Here is a 17,452-nt window from a genome sequence, read left to right as displayed (position 1 = left end):
ATCTCTTTGCTGCCTTTGTTTGTAGAGCAAAGGACGATACCACAGCGTCTGCTGCTCCTCACGCCTTGGTCGGTTACGCGGGAGGGCCCCCAGTATCTCCAACGCACAATGCAGGATTCTTCAGTCTGGTTTCCCGGCCTTCCGCTTTCTGCCTTGAAGGATTCTTGAAAGTAATGGCGTCTTGCCGGAAAGGTCAAGGGTGCTTCCCTTCATACGAACCCTCCTGGGTTTGCTGTCTTTCTCCCCTTGTTCAGCTGCCGATTCAAAACTGATGTACCTTTGTGTGCTTTGCCTCACTCAGAATGTGCTCTCGTGCTATGCCTTTTATCCGTGTGGGGATGTTTAATGGCAGGCATGTGTGAGTGATTGTTAGTAATTGCCTGACCAATGTAGTGGGACATGTCAGGTACACGGCTCAGGTGAGTCAGTTTTCTCCCAGAGCGGGCTGTCCATGTGAAAGGGTTCGTGCAGGGAAAGGGGGGGAGGGGTTTAGAATTTCCAAATATCATACCTAGTGGGATAGGGTAAAGATGTTCCAGGGAAGAGAAGGCTACCGTGTCTCACCATCATGCGTCACACTCCCTGAAGACCCCTCACCCAGGTGATCCTCCCGCACTGGTCCACCCCCAGGAACCAGCTCCAAAAGTGATGGCTGTGTCCTGGCCATCTGGATGACAGATCCCCGGGGACTAGCGTGTAAGACACCTTCTGGTTTTTTACAACTCTCCCAGTCGGATGTAGGCAGTATGTTTCCCAACAATAAAAGTATTCACAATTAAAGTCTATGGAGGACCCAGCATTGCCAAAACCAGTAGGGTCAAGAAGATGGACCTTTGGGAAACCAGGAGAGCCAAGGTCAAATGGACAGTTGCAGTTCTGATGAATATCTTACGAGGAAAAGTTAGTTAACCAGTCAGTGGTTCATGAAGAAAAAAAACAGGAGCTCAAGGGGAGCCTTCCTGATAGCACACAGACTGTAAGGCCTGCACAGTGGAGTTGAGGTCAACCCAAAAATGAAAAAAGCAGTACTTCCCAAAAAGATATGCACCAAAAATGGCACAAGTTAATTACAACCCAAGCCCCACAGTACATTGAATATGAATAAGAAATTGTAGGTGGCTTCCATCTAGGTGCAACGTAGCAGACCCTGATTTCTGCCCCTTGGTTGTGGTGACTAAAAAAAAAAAGAAGTACCTTTGGCGGGCTTCTGTGGCAGCACTCTGAAGAAATGGTCGTCAGCAATGGATTCAGCTCACTTCAGCGGCTCCTTGGAGTTTTGCTGCCTTTTTCTCAGTGCCAAGAAGAAACGAATATCACTTGTTGGATTCTCTTTGATTACTCGGGCCTGGACACTGTTGAGGGGACTTTTGGGGAGGAATTCCTGCCTCTGGAGGCCCACACGGATACCTGCAAAGTTTCAGCCAGATTCGATCTTTAGAAGATGATGCACTCGATAATGGTCCAGGTACCCCGGGTATTTCGCAGGAAGTCAGGGGATAGCCCAAAAGGAAGGTGGTCTTGAGGCTAGTTGGTCCAACCAGCCTAAGGGAGGAAGTCACCCTTGGCGGGTCTTCCGTGTCGAGATGAAAACAGGGTCAGCAAAGCAGCAGGGCTTCACGGGATCTCCGTAGCTTTTGAAGGTGCTGCTGGCATCTCCGTTCGTCTTCTACTTTGGATTCCTTGTTCCAGGGGTCGACTCTGCCTGTAGTCCTAAAATCCTTGCCTTATATGCTGGAACCCATTCATTCACTCACTCCTATGAAGCTGTCGATCACCTGGGGGTTGGCTGTCCTGCAGGACAGCCAGCCGTCCAGTTAGAACTGGTTTTAGCCAGGCACGCCTACAGACAAAGGACAGTGAAGTCGGAAACCTCCCCCACTTCCTGCCTTCCCAGACACACTGGAGCCTGGGCGGGCTTCAGGGCTGAAGCCCGCCATAAGCAAAACTCACAAAGAACTACAATCTACCCTAAAGGGAAGATGAAAAGCCTAGAAGGAACGGCACACGACAAATGTCGAAAAAAGAAGACTTGGGCCATTTTGAGAAAATGGTCACCCCTGGGTGCTCTACTGCAGCTGAGAAATTAGTCTGCTAGTAACCTGCACAAAAGGAGGTAAAATGTAACCACTGCCAACAGCCATAAGTTAGTCAGTGTAACAAAAGTCACATGAGGAGTGGGAGCTGGGGTCACTATGTAACCCCCTAGCATCCCACATAAGGTGGTGTGTGCTGGACCCACAAATGAAAAGGTAAGATAAAAGTTATCTTACTATTCCTGGGAACTGTAGTTCTCACAGGAAAATTAATTTAAACATAAAGAGTAGTGCAAGGGACTCCTCAGTAACACTGCGCAGAGGGAGCTGGGTGTCAGAGCAAAAAGCAGATACATGTATTAATCATATGGAGTTTACCAGACTCCATAAAACAGTATAAATAAAAATCCCAGTCAGAGAAAAAGAATGGAGTGGGTGATGAAAGTTCCACTCACTCAGGAGATTAAAATAATAAAAGTACAAAGTCAAGCAAAGGTACTGGGGGGCACAGAAACTGAAAAGTCGGTAGAACGTCCTTTCATAGACAGACTTTTAGTTCAATGGGTTTTTGAACTAACATTTTTCAATAAAGAAAAACGCTGCAAAAAATATTATGGGGGGGAATGCATATAAGGGCTGAGGGGGTCGGGAATAGAGAAAAAAACAATAGGGAATGGGGAATTGGGGGGATCCCCAAAAATAAAAAATAAACCAATTTCAATGGGTTTGTTCATTGAAAAATATTTGAATAAAACCCATTGAAAGAAAATCCATCAATGAAATCACACAGAACCGAATATTCTCCCCAACACAACCCTAAAGCCAGTACGAATTACTGACTATGTGCTAGGCCTCAGACAGAGGCTTCTGAGAACTTGAAAGCTGGTCAAGCTCTGGTCAAACAATGGCATGACCAGAAGGCTAACATGTTGGAGTCTACTTAAGACCAACAGGTTCTCATAATGGTTCCAGTAAGACAGAGGGGTCTTACAGAACAAATGGACAGGACCATTCAAGGTTTTTAGGCAAGCTTGAAGATGTCAACTATTTGGTAGACTTGGGTAACCCCAAGGAGGCCCTTTAGGTCTTTCACACCAACCGTCTGAAGGCGTATGGATAGGAGCTTTGCTCTTAGCTTCTAATCAAGAAGAGCAGAGTGAGCCTCTCCAAGATCTTCTAGAGGGACACCCTTCAGAAGGCGTTATTTGACACTGCAGCAACAAAGGGAGTTTAAATCTTGGTGAACTCAGTTTGCCCCCCTGTTTTCACTTACACCAGGCGTGGCCCCTTGGGGTCAGCATGACATTGACACTGGAGATAGTGTACCTGTAAAAAGCAGGGGCGACAGGATTTCACAATATGTGAAGAATCACATTAAAGAAGAGGTAAACAAGATGCTTGACCTTGGAGTAATTGAGCACTCCACAAGTCCATGGGTTAGCCCAGTTAGTGCCAAAAGCAAGTACCAAAGAACTTAGGTTCTGTGTGGACTATAGGGAATTGAATTCAGTTATCAAAACTGATGCCCACCCTTTGCCAAGGACAGATAAACTGGTGGATAAGCTGGGCTCAGCAGCATTCCTCAGTACTTTCTTTATCCTTATTAAACTACAGTTCTTAAGGATAGAGGGATACTTTGTATCCTTCCTAAAAACGTTATACTATGAGAGGTTATGCACACATCGCCTTATGTGGAGTGCTAAAGGGATACCTTGTATCTCCCTTCTCTTTGCTCCTGTGACTGTCTAGTCACTTAGAGAACCCTAAAGTAATGGCTGGTGGCAGTGGACATTTTCTACCAACTATTGTACTATTTTCAACCACAGACTGTATTCACATTAGCAGTTATGCACAATACGGTCATCTATGTTCAAACATGGTGTCTCCTTTCTTTTTTGCCATTTCTATCTCAGTTGTTCTTGGTTATCTCTTCTTATACCGGGGGGGGGGTTGGGGGGGTTGAGGGTGTGAGGGTGTGAGGGTGTGGGGGTGGGTGTGTGGGTGTGTGTGTTTTTGTGCAGTTTTCACAGGCTGGTTGGGGGTGGTGTGTGTATATAGCTCAGGAAGGAGGTGGGACTGTCTGGTCCCATTCCACATTCCTAGACCCAAAGAGTATGGGTGTGGGACACGAGACAAACCAATAGCTGTTCATGGTTGGACAACTACTGGCGGTTTGAATGGTGCAGATCATTACCATTGGTGGGCTTGGAGCTGCTTCCATGTTAGACTTTGGATAAGAAGAGGACTCCTGCAGCAATTTCATCAGATCAGGGTTGGGAGCCAAAAATCCCTCATAAAAGAGCAGCCGACTGAAGACCCGAAGAGGTCCAGCATCACTTCTTGTGTCTGGCCCGTGAAGCCCTGTTGGCCTAAATGATCTGCAAAGGCCATGTGCCGCTTCAACCCCTGAACTGGCGGGACCAACCAGTCTCGATGTGTTTGAGGATCCAGCCATCGTGAGCCTTCCATAGCATCAATGGACCTACCAGTGGACTGTCCAGCCCTCCAGTGGGATACCTCGCTAAAACCATTGCTGTTCCATTTGCAGCCGGAACTTTGTTGGTCACCAGCTTGTGGTAGAAGTTGCCTTCCTGCCGAATTTCAGCCTCCTAGTCTCAAGTGATCCTGTCCTGGGAGGATTTCTTCAACCACGACTGGAAGGATGTCTGCCGTCATCTGTGTGCGGTGGCCGTCGCTGGAACTCGCCTTCCCCTGTCCTGTAAAATGTCCGGAAGAGGGCTGCCTCAATGCATTCTACATTCCTCTATCGTCAAAGGTTGCACTCTGAAAGAATTCTTGCACCACCAGCTCCTGGGAACCTCTCACTGGAACCAACGGCAGGAAATCCAACCTCCAGCGACCCCCATTCGACCCATCCAGTCATCTTGGAAAATCGGAGTAAGGGGGAGCGGGTGTAAGTAAAGACAATGCATTTGTCTTCCCCTGTTCCCTATAAACCTGAAAGATTAGAACACATTTTACTTACCCAGTAACTTTGTAGCTTCTCTTCTTTTGAACAATCACCAACACAAGTAACTTAACTGTTTGAGATACCGTGTGGGGCAAAGCATTGTGACTTTTGGGCACACGTCCCCACTCTTCTTAGGGATTGGACCGTTGAAGCTAGGGAATAGTGCTTGTGACTAGACTTCCAAGAGATGTCAGACTAAGAGCTTGTGATCTAAGCAGATCCACAAGCCCCAGAAATGTTTATTATTGAGGGTTGTGTGATGTTAGGGGAGTGTTCCTAATGACCTACTGGCACTAAGAGTAAGCTATCCCAGTGGTCTGTAGATCCCCCAAATCTTAGCATCAGTCTGTACTAGCTCAGGACCTTGGTAGAGTGGCAGAACAGTCAAGCTTATCTTAAGAGGAAGATGTGAGCAGTAGGTAAGTACACTAAATCTTAGCTAGACAGGCACAAAAAAGAAACACACATATAGTTATATAAAAAGTATACATTATATTTACGGCGGAATCTCCTTAAATATGTCAGACGTTTATGTTGGAACACTTAGGAATACTTGATAATACACTTGAAAGAGGACTCACTTTTGTGTTTGTTCGCGGTTACATTTGTAGCAACGTTAGAAAGCGAAAAAGACATCTTATTAACGGTTATTGCGCACTCATGCGGTTTTCAACAGTTTATACAGTAATACATTTACTCAGCAAACACATAGTAGATATAGATGGATCCATCTGCAGCTTTCAACACCGTGGATCATTCTTTGCTCTTGGGATCTGTTTCTTCCTTTGGTCTTCGGGTTTCTGTTCTTTCGTGGTTTTCCTCTTACCTGTCTAAAAGAACTTTCTCCGTCTCCTAGGGTGGTAAGACTTCTGCACCTTTCCCCCCTCAACCACGGAGTCCCCCAAGGGTCAGTACTGGGTCCTTTCCTATTTTCACTATACACTTCACTACTCGCTCCTATAATCTCCTCCTTTGGACTATCGCATCACTTTTATGCCGATGATGCACAACTTTTTCTATCCTTCTCGTCTTTCACTCCTGAAATTCACCACACTCTTGCGACCTGTCTTTCCGCCATTAAATCTTGGATGGCCTCTCATTTCCTCACTCTAAATGCTGAGAAGACTTAGGTTTTATTCTTCCCTGCTAACACTCTCTCCCTGCACCCCCGCCCCCTGTCTATTTATTTTCCTCCCTCTATTTTCTCAATTTCTCCTACAGCACGCAATCTTGGTCTTTACTTGGACTCCAATCTTTCTTTTGCTCACTAAATTTCTCACGTCTCATTCCTGTCGCTTTCCTTTCTATAATACTCGCAAGGATCATCCCTTTCTTACTTTTCACGCTACAAAACTTCTCATTTCTTCGCTAATTTTTTCTTGACTTTTCTATTGCTCTGTCAAGCTCTTTGGCCTCCCATGCTCTCACTTTGCCCCTCTAAAATCAATTTATCACTCCTCTGTTCGTCTAATTTGTCTTCTTTCCTATCGTGATTCTATTTCACCATCACTTGCCTCGCTTGGCTGGCTACCTTTTCAATCACAACTTAAATTACATTTTCTTTGTCTAGTCTTTAAATCTCTTTATGGGCTTGCCCCGGACTATCTTGCTGCACACTCTTGTCTTTCTACATTCCTTCTTGTTCTCTACATTCTTCCTGTCTTTTCAGGCTGAACTTTCCCTGTCCCCCCTGTTCCCAGTCCCGCTTCCAATCTTTTCAGCTTCTTGCCTTTCTTCATTGGAATGCTCTTAACCTTTCCCTCCGATCTATCACTGCTTATTCTCTCTTTGGTGTCTCCCTGAAAACTCATCTCATTCACTGCCCCGGATTGCTCGCTACCAAAATTGATGTCCGACATGTACCATTCATCATTATTTTGTACCGTTTGCTTTTAACTGTGTGCAGCGCTTTGGATAAAGGTGCTATATAAAATACAATAAAAATACAAATACAAAATAGTAAAGTCACTTAAAGATAGGAAAATGGTTAGTTAGTGTAACATAGGCTTAGTTCAAGGTTCTAGAGATGATTTATTCGCCTAGTAAGTCTTTTGTCCAAAAACAACCCTAGCCAAAAGCAGTTCAGAGAGGACTTGAAGTCTTGACAAGCAGCAAATTACAATGAGTTCCTGTGGATTTCTTCCAGTGTCTAGAGTTAACGAATCAGCAAGTTAACAACTAACAAGGGAGACCTTAAAACGGACTCAAGAAGGGGACACAAGCGGTGGCTTGGGTCTGAGGTAAGAGGGGGTTGCCCTGGACACCTCTACGTGCACTCCAACGCTCTGGGGTGACTTCTTGGAAACCGGTATGCAATACCTTTTCCCCCCACAGTACCTTAGGTTAGAAGAAAATGTTTGTGCTAGATGCTCCGCAATGTTGCAGCTCTTGACACAACCTCCGGATTCCTTTGTCTGGTGACTGAAGGCAGGACAATGGAAAGGGATTTCTCAGCAGCAGTCTCGAGGGAGGACCTGCAACACGAATTTCAGCAACTTCTATGTTCTCTCTGCAGTTTTGGTGCCTTTTCTGCAGCACCAACAAAGGACATGGATCGCCCGGTCAATCTTCTTCGCTTCCTGCAGTTCCACACTCTGGGGAGGGGGTCTGGGTGAGTTGGATCGGATCTCTGGAGTGTCCTTACGGGTTCAGCAAAGATTTGGACGGATTCAGCCTTTCTACAAGGATGCACTCGAAATGGAGCAGCAGGTCGCCTAGTATAGGGGTTCCGCAGCACGGGAAACTCCTAGGATCTCGGGCGATGGCTTGTTTCAAAGTTCAACTTGGGACTGGTTGTTCCCACCAGCCAAAGGGAAGGAGTCGCCCTCTTTGGAGCTCCACTGTCGCATAGAAAACAGGGTCAGGACAGCAGTGGTCGCTTCACGGTGTTACAAAGGGTCTGCAGGCGTCTCTGGTTGTCGTCTTCTTCGGTTGCTTCAGCTTACAGTGATCAACTTGCTTTTCACTCCAGAAGCCTCACCTTTTATACCGTTCCAGCACACTCCTCTGCAATCTCTCAGCATAAAGAGGGAAAATTGGACGGTCCCTTACCCCGGCCAACGTACAAACTATAACCAACGCCGTCACGACCCAAGTACCCTCAATGGGAGGAGTTTGCACCTCTGTCCACTACTACGGATGTCAACATTCACCGTGACCACGCCTCACCTGCGAAACCTGGCCGCATACCACCCAGAGCACAAGGTGGGAACCAAGACGGAGCTGAGGCCGATCGCATGGACCACCTTGACTAAACCATCCAACAACCTAAGCCGCCATCCTTAGAGATGACACAACGACATAGCTGCAACAGACAAAGACATGTGCTACCACGCACCTGGATCAGACACACACCAAACCACACGAAGTACACACTCATTGCTATGACGTGGCGGACCGTGTACACTCACAGACGTACATCGTTATTTTTCACATAGGCCAGCAATCGCTTCGCAGAAACGCAAGACGCCACAAGAATTTGTGTATATGCTTGCAGAGACTTCATGCTACTAACCCTGGAGACAAGACCCTAATCGGACCTATGCGCATAGAACCACATTGCACCCTCATCCTTATGGACCTTATACCACAACAAGCAACCAAGCCGAAGTAGGCCGCAAACCAGAGTGTACAGACCCAGAGCAGGCCATGCGGAGCTACAAGGTGCTGACCGTGCAGTACAGCCCTGATCGGAGCCCTGCAGCCAAGGTCACGATCCTGCAACCCACATTCCGCGTTCCCCAAGCCTCGGTAACACCTGACACTGCTGCGACTGCCTGGAGGAAAATACAAATCAAATCCTCATAATTCTGCCTCAGCTATGGTCTCTCAACACGTGACCAGGCTGACCTGGTACGACACCAACTCCCGAGGAATGAAGAAACACTAGTGTCCCACGGCACACAGCTCGCAACAAAGTTGTAACAACTCAGACACTGGCAGCGATGGGAAAGGAGCGCTCTAATGGAAAATAGCAGGACCTGTCCATTGCCGTCCACTGACACATAGTCACACATTGTTGCGAACACCAGGTACATCGTGAGCTGGGAACGACGATGGTCCAAGGCTTGGGGGCTCGCTGATGGACCAATCAGAACACGGGGGGCTAACCACTGACGAAATTACCACACAACCAATCACTAATTCTCTCCATGTAACCTTTTAGAAGTAGTGACTTTTAGGGATGACACAAGCGTACCACCTGACCTCTACTCTACCAATCACACATTTCACTATACTGGTCTATACTGAACCTCCCACTCAGGGAACCAACCCGGAGTGGCAATAGGTTCGGGGATGGGCTTTCGCAAGATGACGCACATTGTTACATCACTCAGACACAAAATAGGCCTGCAAGCCCGATTATGATGAGAAGCTGCATGGAACCTACACTCCTTGTCCCTGTCTGTTTTCTTGTAATAAAACAGAAGTAACTATTGCTCTTGTGTGGGCCTCCTACTTCTTTGGGACACGGAAGGAGTAAGGGCCTTCCGAGAGCTGGAGGTCCGCGGGACCTGGGTACAGCTCTGCCACCAGAAAATACCCTAACAAGCATTTTACAGAAAGGGGTGTTTGGCTGTCCAATCAGGACAGCCAGACCCCCTGTGGGAGTTGACCCTATTTAGGCACTCCGGCAGACAGAGGGGTGGAAAACTCCTCCTCTACATCCTGCCTGCCCAGACAATCTGGAGCCTATGCGGGGATACCTACTGGCTTCTAGGGGTGTCACGGTATTAGTTTTATGACGGTACAATAACCTTCTTGCCAAATGACGGTATATCATGGTTATCGCAATATAGCAGGTGAAGTTAACTAATCTTAACAAATATTTTCTAAAAGGTCATAAATTGTCAGATTTATCATCACAAACAAAACCAGGCACCCAGGGCCAGAATTGGGCTTTTCAACATACTTTCCACTGAAATGCCACCCCTTGCTTCCACCAAACACAAACACATGTGTGGAGAGGAGGAGGAGAAAGGGTGAGCCCTGCTGCGACTGGCAAAGCAAACTGAATAGTTTTTCTTAAGTGGTCATTTAGGCTGTTAGCTCCCCCACTGGCCACTGGTGAAGATGAACATGTTGCCATCTTGATAACCTGCATGCCACAGATCAATGGAGTCTGATGGTAGTATACGCTTGTGCGCATACACACACACACACGCACACGCACTCTCTCTTTACGTTACAGCCTTTAGTTTACTTGCGGGCCAAAAGGTGTTCAGTAATCACGGACATGTTACCCTTTGGTATGGCAGCAGGGAATACCCACAGAGATGAGTAAATTTCACAGTGTGACTTATTATATGTATATTCAAAGATAGAACCAGGGAAATCCCCCATTGTCATATGTTTAGAAAACATCCATTATAAATATATAAACCCCAAAGCCGCCAACCCAAGGTAAACCCTTTTCCTTCTTGGCACTGTATTTATTCTTCCTATTGCTGACATATTGATTTTGTGACAGGCACGTGTGGTTTATGGAATGGCATTAAAAACTGCTCCAACTGAAACTACTTGGCAGACGGCACATCCAACAGTGCAAGACCAAGACTGTGCAGCACTTGCTTACTGCAGCCTTTCCAAATCAGATTGAAAAGCACACTTAACGGTATGAACGGTATACTGGTATAAACAATGTGACGGTTATTATTGTTCAATTAAGTGGTTCACGGTATCTTTAACGGTATACCGTAATACCGTTACATCCCTACTGGCTTCCGGCAAAGAGAAAACACACACACACACTCTGATCTCCCCCTACTCAAACGGTAGATGAAGGGCTAATGAAGAACAACCACGTTAGTAATGACGAAAAAAGAAGAGCGAGCCCAAGTTGGTACTTTGGTGCCCCGGAAGAACAGCGAGTAGAGCGCTCGCTTTGACATCTCTGCAGAGCCTGCCGATGCAGGTTCGAAGTCCGGTAGGGCCAAACTCAGACTTTCATCCTTCACATGCTCCTGAGAATAAACTTGACTGCTCCCCATTGCTACCTTGATTGGGTATTGGCTAACCTCTCAAGAGATCCACAGGTCACAACTAGGGTGGCCTCCTAAAATCTGTCCACCAGGCCAGATTCTAGAAATCGATTTTAACAATCTGCCCAGCAGGGTGGACTTTAGAAATCCATCTTAACATTGAGCATGCCATCCTCAGAGACCAAAAGGGAGGGCAGGGGAGGGGAGGGGAGAGGAGAGGCTAATATACCTGAACCCATCACTTGTTGCAGTGCCTGACGCCTAACCCAATCAGACAAACCCTAGTATTTCGGGTGGGGACCTTGAAGAAACCTCCAGGAGGACCAATGCTTGTGACAGACATCAGCATCGACTAAAAGAAAAGGTCCCAAGGAAGAAGTGTTCCGTGCACTATAAAATCCTAGAGGCTGTTAGTGACTGTTTGAACCACGGGAGACGGGGGGACAATTTTAAAGGGTAAATAGGAGGGTGGAAAGGACAGAAGTGCTAAATATAGTAAAGGAATGGATGGAATAGCAGCATGCTTGTTGTTCAGTCTCAACCCCCATCACAGGGAACAGAATAAATCCTAATCCCATTTCTAACCAGAATAAAGTTAACGTCTAGTTCATCTCAATTCATTGGTTGATCCTTCACCCAGGACAGCACATTAAAACCAACTACAGATGCATTTTCTATTGCATCCTAAAGCCCACTTACTCTCGTACAGTGTTTGTCTTGGCCCTCTCTATGTAATGCTAAAGTTCATTCAGAAGGAAAACTATGCATCACCTGCCATAAACCCACTCCACCGACCATTCAAAAGTGTTTGCACTAGCAAAAAGACATTCTACAAGTAATCCATTGTTTAACCTTAACTTGGATATCTACAAAGCTAAATCAAGATGATCAAACAGAGCGGCACAATTCAGAGAATTCTCCTTTGAATGCCATTGAACCTGCTCTGGGTGCTCAAACAAACTCAGTGTTTGAAAAATGTGTTAGCAGAAATAATATTTGAATATAGCTACCATCGATGGGACTAGCTCTGCCCAACAACTTGTACTACACCCTGGTGGTTTCACCTCCTGTTGAAGCTCCATATCACACATGCCTACTGTTAAGCAAGATTGTATGTAGTACTCTTTGGGTGCACTACAATAACCTTGACCTCCTGTCAATAGGGACATAACCTTTGGTATAAGTCTGAACTACACAGGTTTGTAGTGTGGCTGAGCAGCCAGGCTCATCTCAAGAGGGGTCAATGTGAGCAGTAATGTTGTGACACAGAGTTGTACAGTAGCAGTTATTCAAATAAACAGTTACACTCAAGGTTTCTTGATAAAACAATTGTTAATTTATTTCACAGTCAGTTGTATAATCCTTCTTCAGAATAGAGCAATATATGTAACAATTAAAATACACTTCAAAACACACTCAGTTTCTCTAGAACAGGTGACACCCATTGGGGATGGCACACAGACACTTCCCTACACCCTCAGCTGACTTAAATAGCCAATACACTGTGGACATTGATTTATCACTGGTACATTTAGAGCAATACTGAGTTTGGTGTAAAAGATATAATAGAGTAATAAAACAATAGTTAACAAAGAATTCACACACAGGTAAGTACTTTTAAAAATTTCCAATGCAGGAGTAAATGAACCCTTTCCTGGGGGAAAGGCCAAAGCACAAAGTCAGAGGTAAGAAGGGCCACAAGCTGGGAGGCTTGTGAGGGGCAAAGCTTTAGCAACTCTGCAAGGTAACCAAGACAGGTCTCAACTGAGAGCAAGCAAGGCTACACAACAAGAGGCAAGTTCTCTTAGACTTTACAGTACCTCTGGTTAGAATAAATGGTTCCAGCTGGCTTCTGTTACTGTACAGCTCTGCAGATTCTGTTGTTCCTGAGCCTCAGTCGTGGGGACAAAAGGGGGGACATCTGGGGACTCCTTCTCTGCAATGGGAAGGTCAGCAGCAGCAATGAGCAAACTTCTATTCAGCAGTCCTTCAGTGTTTCAGCTCCTCGCGTCTGACAGAAAATAGCAACACTGCGGTTCTCAGATACCACTCTGGACTTTCCTCGCATCTGGGGTCCAGCACTCTGTTGAGGTGGCTCAGGCTTGGCCAATCCTGCATCAGGGAAGTCCTGAAGATCTTCCTGGCGCTCGGGTCCGACTTAAAAGCAACACACACAATCTGGTGTTCCGCTCCCTGGCACTTTGGTTCCAGCAGCAGGGCAATTGAAGTACAGCCAGCTCTAAGAGGATGTCCAGACCGGCTTACTTTGGAGTTCATTGGTCCCACCAACTCAAAAGGGAGAAGTCGTCCTTGCAGGGCTTCCCTAGTCGAGGCGAATTCGGAGCTTCAGCACAGCAGCAAGGCTTCACCGGGCAAACCAATGGTCCAGGAGTTGCAGCAGGCGTCTCTTGCAAGTTCTTCTTTGGATTCCTTCGTCCAGTAGTCGACTCTGCCTTCCAAGCCAAAAAGCCTCACCTTTTTTGCAGGCTTTTCCCATTAATTCCAGTCTAGCTGTCAATCACACAGCAAGGTGATTAAGCACAGGGAGTCGGGCACCTCCCTCACTTCCTGCCCCTGCCAGACATACTGGAGCCAGAGGCGGGCGTCACTTGTGAATCTTGCCAAAGACAAAACGAACAAAGGGACCAAACCTGGTTTGGCGTGCAGAGTAAATCTCAAGAAGGACCTTTCCAAGAAATAATTGCAAAAAAAGAAGTAGACCAGGCCATTTTGATGAAATGGGCACCCATGGGTGCCTTACCGTGGCTGCGAACGCAGCCCGCGTTAAAAACACACAATGGTAGTAAAAGGTAAACCACTGCCACCAGCCATTAATTGTAGAAAGGGTAACAAAAATGTTACATGAGAAACTAGACAAAGGGGATACGAAGTAACCCCTCCAGCACCCTATGATAAGATAGTGTGTGCTGGGTCTAGAAAGTTACATTTGTAAGTAAAGAAAATTTCACTTCACTGCTCTTGGAAACAGTTTATCGAAGAGAAGGTAATGGAACCTTTGGTAAATCTAAGATTCTTCCCTGTGCCACTGCACTGAAGGTGCTGTGTGTCACAACATAAAGATGATGCCTATGGAGTTTGTCAGACTCCAAAGTCTAAAGAAACACAGAGAATAAAAAAAATTACATGAGAGCTAAAAAGTCCTAAAGTCCAGCAAAAAGAGCTAGGGTGCTCTAAGGTAGAAGGGAATTAACACATTTCTGAGAATTCTCCCTAACACCTACCCTTTTATGTAGCCACTGAACCGTACACCTAATCCTATATATTACTTTAGAAAAGCTCAAGACTAGAGAGTAAACTGCCACCAAACACCACACAATGACTATCCTGATCTGGACTAAAGGGAAAAAAGCCTCCCGAAGTGTCAGAGAGGCAGCATACACTTTGAAGAAATGAAAACATACAGCTCCACAATAGCACCTTTGAAGTGCTCCTAGACAGTCACACTTCATAGAGGTAATAAGAAAGCAATTAGAAATGAAGAAACTTCCAAAGGACTGCACTCTTCACTTACAGTCCCGAAGCAGGGCTGTGCTCTTCTTGGGATACATGACATGCACAAACTTCTTCCCCACGGCCTTCAGGTCACGCAGCTGAAACATCAGAAAATGCATGGGTTATCACAGCTCACTCCGACATCATATAATTAAGCGCAGCATATACATGTTATCATGTATTGCACTCAGGTCTTTACTCAGATTATAAAATATTCCTGATTTGCTTTGAAACAGCAAGATACAATATTTTAACTCCTGCATCTTATCTTCAAGGGGTCCCAATTTTGTACCTCGGCATACAAGGAAGGCATGGTATCAAACAGTGAAGACAGACAAGTGATCACAGTTCAAGGGTGTTTATTGAACTTCAATGGGTTGGATGAACACCTATCTAACCCTAAATCTAAGGATGGGAGCAAGCTACAACTATCAAAGTAAAACTAACAGTCCTAGTGGGGTCTTGTCGAAATAAAAAGGCCCTATACTAATAAACCTTTTGCCAATCCGTACTTCTAAATACAAATGGTGTGGGAAAATGATGTATGCAAAAGAAAGAGTGTTCAAGAAACAATAAGTCCGGACAGATGAGTGATAAGCTCAACTTCCCCACGTTTCAGCACAGTACAAAGCGTCACACTTGAGCTTGGAACACACTCTAGCTACTTTGAGCACCAGGAAGCAGTTCAAAAATCAAATAGGAACTTCTGCAATAAAGTCTCTCGTTCTCCCCAAGTCTCTCGCTCGGGTTACCAAAACAACACTTAATTCTCTCTCCTCAAAAGTTCACTGTCATTCATTTTCAGGTATAACATTCATTTGGGTCTCCCTCAGCCGGGCTCAGAGTCTATTCTTACACAATGTCTCAACGGGTCTACCTTGATCAGGCTCAGACCCCTTTTTGACAACTCAAAGGCACAACAGATCTCCCTCAGCCGGGCTCAGACCCACTTGTGACTTGCAACCCCAATAGGCCTTCTTCAGGCGGGCTCAGGCCTTGGTAGGGCTTACTTTAATGATTAGTTCACTTATATCGAAGACTTTCGATTGTGCAAAGGATTTTTCTCAGACCCTTGCATGACCACTTCGATTTTCTCACATCAGATTTTCATCTGCAATGCTGCTTTTCAAATATCAGTTTTCACTGCTATGTTTCTTTGTAAGACACCTTCGCCAAAGACCTTCGATTGAGCACCCAGGTGGTGCCAGACCACTCTCCAAACTTGTATCTTCTGTTTCTCTCATAAAATGTTCAACACACTCATCAGTTTTCTGTATTTTACTTGCGTCTTTCATCAAAAGCTTCAACGTTCGCTCTCCGGGGATGCATTGTAGCCGTTTGTAACCTTCATTTAAACACAGACTGGCAGCGTACAGTTCCTACCGGCTTTATTGAAGGTTCTGCTTTGATCTGGGAGACTATCACAATACCACGGCAGCAGCTGTTCCCCCCTGACTAGGCCAGCCATGTATGGGGCTCAGGGTATCTCAGAAATACAGGATTCTCTTGCTTCACTTCGTGGCTTTACACGTGTTGCTTTCAAATCCTCAAGAGTATAACGATCACTCGATGAAAGGTTGAAGGGCATCTCCCTCCTTTCATTCTCTTCTCGACCTGTCATTCTTTATCGATTCAGCTGTAGCCTGGAAGAAACTGCTCCTTCGTGTGCTCTGCTTCGCTCAAAGTGTGCTCTCACGCTCCGTCTTTTATCTGTGTGGGGAAGTTCAATAGAGATCAGGTGCGAGTCGTGCCTGACTGCCTGACCATGGTAATGGGACAGGTCCAGTACATTGTTTGGGTACTAGTCTGTTTTCTCCCAGAGCGGGCTGTCTGTGTAGCAGTGTTCGTGTACCTGGTAGGATGGGTCAAAGGGATTACAGGATGGGGGGGAGGGGGGATACAGCGACTTGCCAAAAGGTGATTCTCCCGCACTGGTCCACCCCCAGGAACTGGATGCAAAAGCAATGGCCATGTCCTGGCCGCCTGGATGACAGATCTCAGGGGACTATGTTAGGCAGGATTTGGATGTAGTAACCCTGTGGGAGACTACACCAACCGTGTCCTCTTGGTATTGGTAACCCATCTATTGGGATAGGTCCGCACTACACAAGTTGGTAGAGTGACTGAGCAGCCAGGCTTATTTCAAGAGGGGTAAATGTGAGCTGTGGAGCTGTAACATTGAAATCCACAAATACAAGTATCCAAATAACACTGACACTCAAGGTTTTCTAGTAAAATAATTATTTATTTAACAGTTAGTTTCAAATAAGCGTCCTTTTAAAAAGGGCTATGTGCAACAAAAACAATACACTTCAAAATACTTTCTCAGAATCAAGTCAAACAAATAGATCCTCTATAGAGATGCTTCATACACACTTCCTACATCCAGAGGTGACTTCACTAGCTAGGACAGTATTGGCATATCACTTTTTGTACTTTGTACACTTCTGAGGTTGGTAAAGAGGAAAGGTTAATGGAAGGAAAAAGGTTAACAGGTTCTCAGAGCATGTGAGCACGTTTAAATCTCCCAATTAAGTCTAGATTAAATCTTTTCCAGCAATACCAGTTAAAAACCAAATGTACTACCTATAAGGGACAGTTAGAATCAAAGTCAATAGGTTATAAGAGTCTGCAGGGAGCCAGGACAGCCAAAATCAATTTGAGCATTGTCTATGAAGGTGAGGCACTTCTAAGGTAGCACAGAATTCTTGCACAAAGTTAGAGAGTTTGTAGAAAATCATTGTTGGGCCACAAGCTGTGAGGCTTGTGAGGTGTAGAGCTGAGATCAGCTCTGCAAAAAGCAGCTACTGCCATTCTAAAGTGAGATATTGTAAGCTACAGACAAAAGAGGCAAGTACCCCTTAGTCAGCACAGTAACTTAGGTTAGAAGAAGAGGATCCGGCTGGCTTCTGTTCTGGTTACAGTCTTGCAGATCCTGGGGTCTTAGGCCTCAG

The 17,452-nt window shown here is 45.7% G+C and overlaps 1 protein-coding gene across 1 annotated transcript in view; it reads right to left on the bottom strand.

The window, feature by feature from the left end:
- The window catches only part of YIPF6 (Yip1 domain family member 6), a 355,485-nt gene that overhangs the window by 229,493 nt on the left and 108,540 nt on the right, over positions 1–17,452 (bottom strand). Inside the window, exon 3 of the mRNA XM_069612519.1 lies at positions 14,518–14,596. Within this exon, the coding sequence (XP_069468620.1) occupies positions 14,518–14,596 (79 nt within the window). The remainder of the gene's footprint in view (positions 1–14,517; positions 14,597–17,452) is intronic.

The sequence above is a fragment of the Ambystoma mexicanum genome, chromosome 5p (genome assembly GCF_040938575.1).
Source record: "Ambystoma mexicanum isolate Mex_15411 chromosome 5p, UKY_AmexF1_1, whole genome shotgun sequence".
In the NCBI taxonomy this organism is placed as follows: Eukaryota; Metazoa; Chordata; class Amphibia; order Caudata; family Ambystomatidae; genus Ambystoma; species Ambystoma mexicanum.
The sequence above is the reverse complement of the archived record's forward strand: the minus strand, read 5'-3'. Positions and strand labels throughout refer to the sequence as shown.